The sequence below is a fragment of the Arabidopsis thaliana genome, chromosome 3 (genome assembly GCF_000001735.4).
Source record: "Arabidopsis thaliana chromosome 3, partial sequence".
In the NCBI taxonomy this organism is placed as follows: Eukaryota; Viridiplantae; Streptophyta; class Magnoliopsida; order Brassicales; family Brassicaceae; genus Arabidopsis; species Arabidopsis thaliana.
The window spans coordinates 10,784,875-10,796,330 of record NC_003074.8 but is presented as its reverse complement, the minus strand read 5'-3'; the positions used below and the strand labels follow the sequence as shown (position 1 = coordinate 10,796,330).

The window sequence follows — 11,456 nt, the reverse complement described above, 5'->3', positions numbered from 1 at the left end:
AAATAAATGAAATTTTAAAATAGACTAAGAAAATATTATTAGTAATAATAGTATAGTTCAACTTTTAACAGAAAAAAAAAAAGTAATCTACTTCAATGTTGTTAATAATGAGCTTGAATGAAAATAAATTTAAATGCATGTTAGAATAAAAATTATAATTTATGTAACTCTGTTTCTAAAATCTTGAAGAGGAAAATAGTATTTAAAGTAAAATATTAGTTTCTAAAAGCATATACTACTAAAAAATTTTCTTTATTATATTAAAAATTCACTTTAAAGAACAAAATATTACTAAACTCATTAAAAAAGCTAATATTAAAAACAAAAATTCACGGGTTCGAATCCAATTTTGTAATTTATTTTTGAGAAAAGATTAGTGCAAAACGACGTAGCTGCAAAATCTGTTAAAACTACAAAGTATATAGATAGGAAAATATAGGAAGGTTATTTAGCGGGTTACTTTAAAGTTCACGGTATTGACTTGCATTCTCTTGAGTTGGAGGGTATAGTTGCAAAACAAAACAACTCAAAATTTTTTTTTTTTCGAAAAACCCTATTTAAAATATACTAATTTTTTGAGAAGAAGATGTTGACGTTGCATCACAAAATTAACTTTTCAAATAACAAGAAACATTTGGCCAAAAAGTGGTCTGAAATCACAATAACACTATTATGGATGAAGACGAAGTCACATTCTTTTAAGTGTCATGAAAAAACTATAATTTCGTGTATAAATTTTGTGAAGTGCAATTAGACGATAGACTATGCAATCTTATAAAACAAAATTTTCTCAAAAAACATAATAAAATGTATACTTATAGATGAGATACAACAAGGATGTTAGTCTAATCTTCAGCGTTTAGAATGATATTGAAATGGAACTGAACCGGATCCGGCTAAGGCTGTTTTTGATCAATTTTAAGTAAACCGAGAGACCCGACCATTTTTTGGCCCAAACCCGAATGATCCAACACAACAGACACAGGGCACAAAAGAAGCAAAGAAGAAGATTCATGGAAAAGATTTATGGCTTTGCCTTTGGTCTCCTCTGTTTCTTACATCAAATCCTCAAACCAATTCCATTGTTCTTTCTCTCTGAGAAAAGGTTAGTCTGATGTTTCTCACCATTGAAGCAAAACTAGTTTACCCAAATTCACAATGACATTGTTGTTCATGTGTTTGCTTTCGAAATCTGGGTTTCTCTAAAGCTTATGATACTAATTCTTGTCTTCTTTACATAAAATTTTAGTAATCAAAGGTTTAATTTCATTTGGGTTTTGGATATATTGCAGAAAAATTTGAGCTTTCAAGTTTCTTCATTGTGCTTTGTTCTCACTTCAGCTATGTTGATACTGCAGAAAGATTAGAACTTGATAGATTACTATTGTGGAGCTCTCATCAGAAGATAAGATTTAGTAAAAGAACGTTTTCTCAGAGAATTGTTGTGAAAATGTCTGCTTCAACTTTGCCTATGAATCTTGGCAAAGCAAAGAAGGTTTGGATATGGACTATGTGCAAAGAAGTCATGACCGTTGCGGTGGAACGAGGCTGGAACACATTTATATTCTCATCGGATAATCGAAAACTATCCAATGAGTGGTCATGTAACAATGCAGCCCTCCATTTGACGTGTTTTTATATATCTATGTTCTTAGTTTTACAGTATGCTCAATGGATTTTTTTGCAGCTATTGCATTGATGGATACATTGTTTATTGAAGAGAAGAAAGTTATTGATGGTACGGGGAACGTTGTAGCTTCGGTCTTTGAGGTTTCAACACCCGAGGAGCTTCGGAGTTTGAATATCGAAAACGAGCAGATAGAGAATATTGTTCTTGATTTCTTAGACTGGAAGGTAATAACTTTCTGAGCTTGAAGCCTTGAACTTGAACTCACTGTGTGGACTATTTAGTAACACTTGAAGTTTCGTTTCGCAGTCAATCCCAGCGGAAAATCTAGTGGCGGCTCTTCAAGGAAGTGAGAAAACAGTATTTGCAGTTTCAAATACTCCCTCAGAGGCTAAACTATTCCTAGAGGTTGTGTTTAGTTTCTGATGTTGAATTTTAGTTTTCAAGAGATGTTTATTCTTAGTGTTATGCTTGGCTCTCTAGGCTTTAGAGCATGGTCTCGGTGGAATCATTCTTAAATCCGAGGATGTTAAAGCTGTTCTTGATCTAAAGGTTACTATCTCCACAAGCGTCCTTTCATTTTGTTTAAAAACATGGTCTCTTATAGTTACTGTTTTGAAAAACTATTAGGAATACTTTGACAAGAGAAACGAAGAAAGTGATACATTAAGCTTAACGGAAGCTACTATAACTCGGGTTCAAATGGTCGGTATGGGAGACCGAGTCTGTGTTGATCTTTGTAGCCTAATGAGACCCGGTGAAGGTCTTCTTGTATGTTTGCCTGTATATACACTCTTTCTCCAACATAAAGTACTAATTTTTACTATTCTTATAAGCATTGAAGTATCAATCTTTACTCTTCTTACAAGGTTGGATCTTTTGCTAGAGGACTCTTCTTGGTTCACTCAGAATGCTTGGAGTCTAATTACATTGAAAGCAGACCATTTAGAGTTAACGCTGTGCGTTTTTTTTTCTTTCATTTTTCACTTGCTGGATCTATTCCTTTTATAGATATCATTCACTAAAAATCTCAATGTACAGGGGCCGGTGCACGCTTATGTCGCTGTACCAGGTGGAAAGACGTGTTACCTCTCGGAGTTAAGGACGGGAAGAGAGGTAATTGTTGTTGATCAGAAAGGAAAACAGCGGACAGCAGTCGTTGGGCGAGTGAAAATAGAGAAGCGTCCACTTATTGTTGTGGAGGCTAAGGTTCATAAATCACATTCTTTACTACACTCTAGCAAACTGTTAATTAGGATTCAATTTGAGTTAACAGCTTCATCTTTTCCAGCTTAGCACAAAGGAGGAGGAAACAGTGTATAGTATCATCTTGCAGAACGCAGAAACAGTTGCATTAGTCACTCCTCATCAAGGTTCTTGGTCTTGAGTCTCACCCTCATTGCAGTTTGCTACTAGTTATTAGTTAACATCTAATAGTTTCTTTTTGCAGTAAACTCATCAGGACGAACCGCTGTTCCCGTGACCTCGCTGAAACCCGGGGATCAAGTTTTGATCAGATTACAGGGCGGTGCACGCCATACCGGTATAGAGATTCAGGAATTCATTGTCGAGAACTGATCAAAAACTTTCGGGTAACATTGAAACATATCAAATAAAATGTGTCTATCAAATAAAATAGGTTATGACATGTATTCTATTTATAAGACTAGCTAGATAGGTTATGACTTGTTGGCACATTATTTCTTTTTATCATTCAACAAAATAGATTGACCAGGAAAAAAAATTAAGTGAACAGCCATGAATCTCTCTGTATTGTGTGGTATTGTCTGTTCTTGTAACTATTATTAGGATAGTTGAAAATGTATATATACCCTTCAAAGGCCTCAATCCAAAGACGCACTTCCTTCATTTTCCTTTCTAGTTTTATATTTCAAGTTCTTTTTTTTTTAACCTTGCCATCAATACAACCATGGCAAGGATTTCTCTGTTGTTCTCTTTAGCCTTAGTTCTAGCCATCGGGTCCGTCTTGGCTCACCCACCTACCCACAAGAAATTACAAAAGACCTTGTGTCCATCTACTTTGTCCAAAGTTCAAGCTTTCCCTTACCTTGAAGTCTCTAGCTTCGTCGAGAAGAAGGTTCAGTTCGCACCAAAAACCATTGCGTTCAAGTCTTTGTTCTCCATCTGCAAGAGCTACATCGACTTTCTTGGGGGCGTTAAGTTTTCTGCCTCCAGAGATGTGTTTCACGTCGTTCATGTCAAATTCACTTTGATGACCAAGGCGATGGTTATTGCACAAGCACACATTGGAGTTGAAGGAGACCTCGCTGTTAAGTTGGGCAAAAGCTACACCGTGATGGCTGAAAGGTTTGTCAACCTTTTGGAGATGATGTCTACGGTCTCGGCCAAGTATAAGTTCGATGCTAATGCTAAGATAAGCGCTAGTGAGAGTGCTGAGATTGAAAAATGTGTGATGAAGTTGAAGAGTGCCATTAGGTCTTACGTGAAGGTGATCTCTCAGTGCAGCACGAAATTCTCTGCTGGAAAGAGTATTGGTTTCCCCACTTACCCCGTTGGTTTCATTGGAGGTATAGCTAAACAAGGTCTCGGATATGCGGGTAAATTTGTTGGAGCTCATGGCCAAGTTGGAGCCGGATTCGAAATCGGAGCTAAAGCTAAGGTTGGAGTTCAGAGTGAAAAATTCTTGGAGTACGGACCAATAACTAAACCCAAAGGTAAGGTTGGAGTTCAAGGTGAAGTTAAAGTCGGAGGTCAGGTCCATGCCGCGGGTAAGGCTAAGGTTAGAGCTCAAGTTGAAGCTAAAGTCGGAGGTGAAACCGGCAGTGGATATTATGATGGAATCATGAAGTACTTTGGAAAAGGTCACTTCGATGCCGCGGGTAAGGCGCATGTCAGTGGAGGAAGCGGATTCAGGCCATTGAGCAACCCTCACAAGAAGCACTTAGATTGAACAAAGGGCACAAGTTTATACAACAGATGAAGGAGCCATGAGTTCATCTCTTATTTTTATTTTTACTATTATATGAAGGAGGGAAACGCCATGCGATATTAATCTCTATTTGTAACCATTTTAAAAACAAACTATATTTGTAACTCATCATTAATATAATATCGCATGTTTTCTTAATTACACTCTCATTAGTATTTTCATTAAGAACTAAATCGCTTTAACATCCCTTTATTATTAAAAGGGAAGTACAAATTAAAATTTTATCTAATTTGGCATCAGTTTTGATTTCAATTTTGGATTTTGTATTATGCTATTCAAAATCATTAAGGGTAATTTGGTCTTAACAATCTCCTAAATTTTATATGATTCGATTCAATCTAAACCGTTCAATAAAATTAATTTCCTTCAATCTAAACCGTTCAACAAAAATAAGGAATCTATGTCGTTTTTGAAATCAAAACATGATCACATTTCATCCCTAAAAACACTATATTCAATCACGAAATCAATAATCAATAATATCCAAATCATATATTACGATTCTTCACTAATCACTAAAAATTTATATTTATAAGTTTAAATATCAAATTTATTCAAATATTTAGTATAAGAACAAAATAAACCGATGGCCCGTAGTAAACCGCGGGTTAAAACCTAGTATAAGTTATAACTGTTAACCTAAAATAGTTTACTAGTCCTACAGTAGTCTCAATAGGTCCACCAAAGTTGGATTGTTAGGATATTGGATATTTTTCTCTTTTCTACTAAAATTCGGATTGTTTTGTGTTACCAAGCGAACCGATCAACCAAAAATATAGTGAAGTGTCAATAGGTCTACCAAAGTTGATACCACACATCATTTCATGTTCTTACTCCATATCTCTCAAAGTAGGTTTGTTGGTTTCAAGGGGGATGCAATGGATATTGTATAACTTTCAATTAAAACCAAACAAAACAAAGAAAGAAAAAAAACAATGACATATGCAATGACGACAAGTAAATCACATAATGTTCACGTGTCACATGGATATCTCTAGTTGTTTCTAAATGTTTAAGTAGGCAGTGACATCATCAGAAAACTCTTATCCTCTTCTTATTTTTCATTTCGCCCAAAACAATTATCCTAACGTTAACATACGAATCTGATCTAACTTATTTTCATATTATCTTGCTTCCAAATGCACTATAAAATCAGCTATAACTCACATGTTTTTAATCAATGTCATCAACAAAGACAATAATGGAAACTATATACCTAATTCTCTCTCTCTTCTTCTTCTTCATCTTCCTATCTCTCAAACTCTTGTTCGGACCACGGCCGCGTAAACTAAACCTACCGCCGAGTCCGAGTCGACCATTTCCGATCATCGGACACCTCCACCTTCTAAAGCTACCACTCCACCGTAGATTTCTCTCTCTCTCAGAATCTTTAAACAACGCCAAGATTTTCTCTCTCAGCCTCGGCTCTCGTCTAGTTTTTGTTGTTTCTTCTCACGCCGTCGCGGAAGAATGTTTCACTAAGAACGACGTCGTGTTAGCTAACCGGCCGGAGTTTCTCGTCGGGAAACATATAGGGTACAACTCTACGACCATGGTTGGTGCGGCTTATGGAGATAGTTGGAGGAATCTTCGACGTATTGGCACCATTGAGATCTTCTCGTCTCTTAGGCTTAATAGCTTCGTATCTATCCGTCAAGATGAGATCCGACGGCTCATAATTTGTCTAGCGAAAAACTCTCAACATGTAAGTACGTACGATTTTAACATATTTAATCACTGTCTCGTCGTCTCGATTGGTAAAACTTTTTATAAAATACGTTGGGCTACAAAGTATAACATAGTTACTCTAGATTTTTAGATACCAATAAAAATATGTGAACCTTTAAATTTAACCATTTGGTTAAACAATTGCAATTTCAGGGGTTTGTGAAAGTGGAGATGAAACCATTGTTTATGTGTTTAACTATCAACAACATCATTAGAATGGTGGCCGGAAAAAGATTCTACGGTGATGGAACAGAGAACGACAACGAGGCTAAACACGTGAGACAGCTAATTGCCGAGGTAGTTGTTAGCGGCGGCGCAGGGAACGCAGCAGACTACTTCCCTATCCTTCGTTACGTAACGAACTATGAGAAACATGTTAAGAAGTTAGCAGGTCGTGTTGATGAGTTTTTGCAAAGTCTAGTTAACGAGAAACGTGTGGAGAAAGTAAAAGGTAACACAATGATCGATCATTTACTTTCTCTACAAGAAACTCAGCCTGATTACTACACGGATGTGATCATCAAAGGAATCATACTTGTAAGTAAAATGAGAGACCAAATCAGTAACATTACGTTAATGTTTTTGTTGTTGTATATTTAACTGATTTTGCATTTGGATAGGTTATGATACTTGCCGGGACTGATACATCAGCTGGAACGTTAGAATGGGCGATGTCGAATTTGTTGAACCATCCAGAAGTATTACGAAAGGCAAAGACCGAAATCGACGACCAAATCGGTGTAGACCGGTTAGTAGAGGAACAAGACATTGTGAAACTTCCTTACCTTCAGCACATTGTGTCAGAGACTTTACGGCTTTATCCGGTGGCTCCAATGCTTTTACCCCACTTAGCATCAGAAGATTGTATAGTTGATGGCTATGACGTTCCACGCGGCACAATCATCTTGGTGAATGCATGGGCCATCCATAGAGATCCAAAGTTATGGGAAGAGCCAGAAAAATTTAAGCCGGAGAGGTTTGAGAAAAAAGGAGAGGATAAAAAGTTGATGCCATTTGGGATTGGACGACGATCTTGCCCTGGTTCAGGGCTAGCTCAACGGCTAGTGACTTTGGCTCTTGGATCATTGGTCCAATGTTTTGAGTGGGAGAGGGTTGAAGAAAAGTATCTAGACATGAGAGAAAGTGAAAAAGGAACCACAATGCGAAAAGCTACATCGTTGCAAGCTATGTGTAAAGCTCGTCCCATTGTCCATAAGGTTTTAGATGCTTCTTGTCCATAACTTTCATCATACAGAACCTCTTGTATAACAATTTCGATAGAAACACGATCTGTTTTGTTGCTTCTTAGCTATGGCCTTACCAGAGTACTCTATATTTTGAGGTAAAGACAGGCTCTTCTTTTCTAGGAAGTAACACAAGATCTTTAAGGTCAAAGAGAAAAATCTGGTTAACTCCAAACAACTAAAGGTCCAACGTTTACTACATGCCATAACTTAGTATTGTAGGTAAATGAGATACTAGTAGAGAATGTTGGAGAATCAAAGTTTAGTTACTATCGGAATCGTTTCCTGAGTCCACATTCATCGGCTGAGGGTTCTTGTAATCACTGATCTCATCCTTGTATCGCTGCTTGTCGACTTGAGCCTTGGCTTCATATGGCTCTTTATCATCAGCTATACATACACACGGTTGGGGAATTAAAACACATTCACATGATAAAGTAAAACCAAGTAATGTATTTACTTTTGAAAAGGATCTTCAAATTTTTTACCAGACATTTGACGCCACTTATCTCCAAGCACCTTTCCCACCTCTCCAAATGCTATTCCTGGGTGTTCCTTCTTTATGTTCTGTTCAGTTCACAAATGGAAAATGACATAATCAGGAATGTGCTAAGTTTGTCTGTTAATTGTTTGCTCTCATGTATGTAATAGACCGAGGATACTCCATTTCGCAACTTAGCCTACATCATAGAGGTAAAAGTAAAAGAAAGGAGAGAAGAACTCACATCTCTTTCCATTTGGGAAAAGAACATGAAACCAGACATTGCTCTTTTTGGTGCGTTGGGATCCTTCTTCTTCTTCGGCTTCTTCCTCTTACTACTGCCTTCGTCTGCGGCTACAGTTTTCCTCTTAGGAGGCAATCCTTTCGATGACGAAGCCTCTTTCTTAGGTTCCTTCTTGATAGATTTCTATAACAAGTCAATGACAGGAAGATATGAGAAACAAATACTGCTGCTGAAAGAGTTCGAATGAATGCGACAAAAGTTTACCTCTTTTATCTCTCCTACACCGCCTTCACTAGCATCAGAGTCGTCCCCGCCAGAATCATCAGTTGGTGAACCACCATCATCATCCTCACCCATAACAAAGTCTTCGTCCTTCATAAATTAAAAGTCTCGATTATCAAACACATGATCATTAGAATATGAAGTAATTCGGTCAGACATAAAGTACTTGCCTCCTCATCACTCTCATCAGCAGCTTGGTTTCTGATACGCGTAAGATGAGGGTCAACAGCATCATCATCATCATTATCCCCAAGAACAGCAGCAACACCGTCTGCGGTACCCGCACCTCCAAGGTTCATAATCTTCAAACCCTTAGAGCTGCAGCAAGAAAACATAAGGAATATTCACCACAAATCTTAAATGCACTCAGTAAATATAGACGGAGACAATGAAATAATCCGCGCTAACCTTATGAAGGTATAGAGATTGTGATACTCATTTCTTTGAATGTTACGGAACAGATGTTCATGGTCAGTTTTCAGTCTTATGAGAAGATCAAAGTAATGCATGTTAGCACCACCAGCAGCATGCCTTTCAAACTCGACATAGTCAATCTAAAAACGAAAAAAAAACAGGTTAGAAAACCCAACTCTATCTCAAAGCCTATAAAAAATCTCCAATCCTTAATAACCATAATTTACCTCATCGTGAAGTATAAGCGTTGGAGGTTTAGGTAAGAAGAAAAATCCCTTCTCGAGTGGATAAAGAACCCCATCTTCTGCCTTGAGAGACGATTTCACTGCAAACCCATCTTGGGAACTGCGGAACTTCCCAGGTTTAGTGATCTTTGCACCAGACAGCCAACGCAACACGGTGGTGAATACTTCATGAATGAGACCCTGAAAATTCATACAATTCAGCGTATGTATAAATTTTTTTATTCAGGAACAATAATGTAAGTGCAGACCAGACAGAAACCTTATATGATCGCTCCAGCTTGTCCTTGAACTTTGTATTCATAAGTTCATCACTAATTGACAGTTCACTTTCGACAACGGTGTCTGTTTCAAACTGGAGAAGATGCAAAAACAGTTATGTAAATCAGAGTAAAAAAACGAAAATTATACATAGAAAATTGAAATGGAAGGAAAAATGTAAGTAATGTTTACCTGCATAACAATGTGGGGGTACATTGTCTGACCTTTCCGGATTGGTGGGTCTAGAGAGATAACAACAAACGTGTGTGGTTGGTTTGACTGCTCAGGCATATAAAAAAAAATACGAACTCAATTAATGTGAACACGATTCAGTGATCATAATACGATAATCCCTTTAATCTGATGACTGCTAACATAGGTAACTGCCCTGAGATATGCTTAAAAAAGAATTACCTTTGGAAGCAAGAACAAACGGACAACGCTACTGTACTGGATTTTAAAGTCATTAGCTTGTCCTTGCAATCGTAAGAAAGAAAGGTGAAGTTCCACATTGTACCGACCCCTGTGATAGAAACAACCAAATCATTTAGTCATGACAAGATGAAGCCATACAATAGTGCAACAAATGTTTAAGTAATCAACTCTTTACCTGGGTGTGAGGATTGCAATACTCTCAAATGTGACGACCGCATCCTCAACTCCAGGACTAACATCAGCCATTGCAACGATTGTGTCATTGAAAACCTGAGACATTCTTTTAGCATCAACAGAAAAAAATATATACTTGAGGCACATACATATAATGAAAATAGTTTGGGAACTCACTTGAGAAGGTGGACGGTTTTCATCACCAACAAACTGAGTGTTGGAATTAGGAATATGAAAACTAATCTCCATCAGCGAGTCTTTCTGTAAACACGTAGAATATAAATCAGTAAATGTACATACATAACAGCCTAGAGATTACATATCAAAAGAAACCAGTACCTCATTAGCACCAGCAGTATCATCAACATGAAACTCCAAAGTAACATCATTTTTCCCTTGAAGCTGAGTCTGTGAAACATCAGCTAAAGATACTTCAAAAGCTTGTTTTGATCCAACCAAAAAGGTTAGTGTATTCCCTACACAAAGAAACAAAAAATTCTCCCTTTAGATCCACAAATGAAACTAGACAACCACAAGTAAAGCCTAAAAGCTATAAGAACTCTCACCGTGTAAATCCACCTCTCCCCAATTACGACCACTAACTGATAATTGCTTCTCATCCGGTGTTTTTCCATAAGAACTTTGGAAAAAGCTAGACAGACTTGGAACATCCTACAAAACAAAGGAATCAGAACAAGCACAAACATTACAATATCAAATCAAATAAAAAAGATATACACACACAAACCTGATCTCGAAATCCAACGAACTTGTAGTACAATCCATCTTTGGTTTTGACTCCCAATTGATTACTCTTTGTCACTTTCGTCCAACTAACACTTACAATATCAGATCTATCAACTTCCACAGCTTTTCCACCACCTTGTTTCTTCCATTGAATTCCTCCAGAATTGATTTTAAGTAAACCCGGGTTCTAAAAAACCAAAATTGAAACCCTAATTAGCCTTAAGAAAACCCTAAAAACTACCGCAGCTTTAACAATTGTAAACAAGAAAACAACACAACTGAAAAATGAAAGCGACAATCTTTTTTTTAACCCTAAATTTGACTCATTGAGTTCTTTAAGAATCGAGCGGCGGAAGCAAAAGGGGATACAGAGAAAGGAGATTAGGGTTTTCGAAGGAAGAGGAAAAGGTGAAAACTTTGAAGGAATTGAAAGATCTTGAGAGATAGAAGGAGACAGAGAGAGAAGATGGTACCTTTCCACCGCGACCGCTGAGAGAGATATTATTGAAGGAGTGGCCGTCCGCCATGGTTTTCTGTTGAGAGACACGAGAGAGACGAGAAAGCGAGAGCGAAAGAGAGAGAGTGATTTTTTTTTTTCCAAACTAT

The 11,456-nt window shown here is 37.2% G+C and overlaps 4 protein-coding genes across 5 annotated transcripts; 3 read left to right on the top strand and 1 right to left on the bottom strand.

The window, feature by feature from the left end:
- Positions 1–945: 945 nt before the first annotated feature.
- On the top strand, positions 946–3,398 carry AT3G28760 (3-dehydroquinate synthase; the record flags this gene model as incomplete). 2 transcript variants are annotated; one of them, NM_113797.4, is made up of 10 exons in its annotated part: positions 946–1,105; positions 1,359–1,604; positions 1,688–1,854; positions 1,937–2,035; positions 2,111–2,179; positions 2,258–2,398; positions 2,497–2,586; positions 2,669–2,836; positions 2,919–3,000; positions 3,078–3,376. In NM_113797.4, 10 exons carry the CDS (start codon positions 1,027–1,029, stop codon positions 3,203–3,205), a joined length of 1,269 nt encoding a protein of 422 aa, NP_189518.2. In that variant the 3' UTR covers positions 3,206–3,376. The 2 variants fall into 2 exon arrangements, with proteins under 2 accessions (NP_189518.2, NP_001030791.1); NM_001035714.2 differs by having other exon boundaries at positions 1,027–1,105; positions 1,293–1,604; positions 3,078–3,398.
- Positions 3,399–3,484: 86 nt separating this feature from the next.
- Positions 3,485–4,832, top strand: AT3G28750 (uncharacterized protein). The gene has a single exon (NM_113796.3). The coding sequence runs from the start codon at positions 3,558–3,560 to the stop codon at positions 4,557–4,559; it is 1,002 nt and encodes a 333-aa protein (NP_189517.1). The 5' UTR covers positions 3,485–3,557; the 3' UTR covers positions 4,560–4,832.
- Positions 4,833–5,777: 945 nt separating this feature from the next.
- On the top strand, positions 5,778–7,633 carry CYP81D11 (Cytochrome P450 superfamily protein). The gene is made up of 3 exons (NM_113795.2): positions 5,778–6,303; positions 6,480–6,863; positions 6,947–7,633. Exons 1-3 carry the CDS (start codon positions 5,779–5,781, stop codon positions 7,565–7,567), a joined length of 1,530 nt encoding a protein of 509 aa, NP_189516.1. The 5' UTR covers position 5,778; the 3' UTR covers positions 7,568–7,633.
- On the bottom strand, positions 7,602–11,443 carry HMG (high mobility group). The gene is made up of 16 exons (NM_113794.4): positions 11,324–11,443; positions 10,852–11,037; positions 10,670–10,775; positions 10,443–10,579; positions 10,281–10,364; positions 10,105–10,199; positions 9,909–10,017; positions 9,687–9,773; positions 9,496–9,588; positions 9,219–9,416; positions 8,986–9,131; positions 8,748–8,895; positions 8,560–8,667; positions 8,296–8,478; positions 8,059–8,137; positions 7,602–7,960 (listed from the first exon to the last, which is right to left on the bottom strand). The coding sequence occupies exons 1-16, from the start codon at positions 11,375–11,377 to the stop codon at positions 7,833–7,835; spliced, it is 1,941 nt and encodes a 646-aa protein (NP_189515.1). The 5' UTR covers positions 11,378–11,443; the 3' UTR covers positions 7,602–7,832.
- Between the last annotated feature and the right edge of the window lie 13 nt (positions 11,444–11,456).

Excerpts from the sequence above, each read along its gene's own strand:
- AT3G28750 (NM_113796.3), top strand. The coding sequence starts at position 3,558 with ATGGCAAGGATTTCTCTGTTGTTCTCTTTAGCCTTAGTTCTAGCCATC.
- CYP81D11 (NM_113795.2), top strand. The coding sequence starts at position 5,779 with ATGTCATCAACAAAGACAATAATGGAAACTATATACCTAATTCTCTCT. Across the intron at positions 6,304-6,479 it reads TAGCGAAAAACTCTCAACAT|GGGTTTGTGAAAGTGGAGAT; the intron begins GTAAGTACGTAC and ends TTGCAATTTCAG. Across the intron at positions 6,864-6,946 it reads TCATCAAAGGAATCATACTT|GTTATGATACTTGCCGGGAC; the intron begins GTAAGTAAAATG and ends GCATTTGGATAG.
- HMG (NM_113794.4), bottom strand. The coding sequence starts at position 11,377 with ATGGCGGACGGCCACTCCTTCAATAATATCTCTCTCAGCGGTCGCGGT. Across the intron at positions 10,776-10,851 it reads TCGTTGGATTTCGAGATCAG|GATGTTCCAAGTCTGTCTAG; the intron begins GTTTGTGTGTGT and ends TTTGTTTTGTAG. Across the intron at positions 8,138-8,295 it reads TTTCCCAAATGGAAAGAGAT|AACATAAAGAAGGAACACCC; the intron begins GTGAGTTCTTCT and ends TGAACTGAACAG.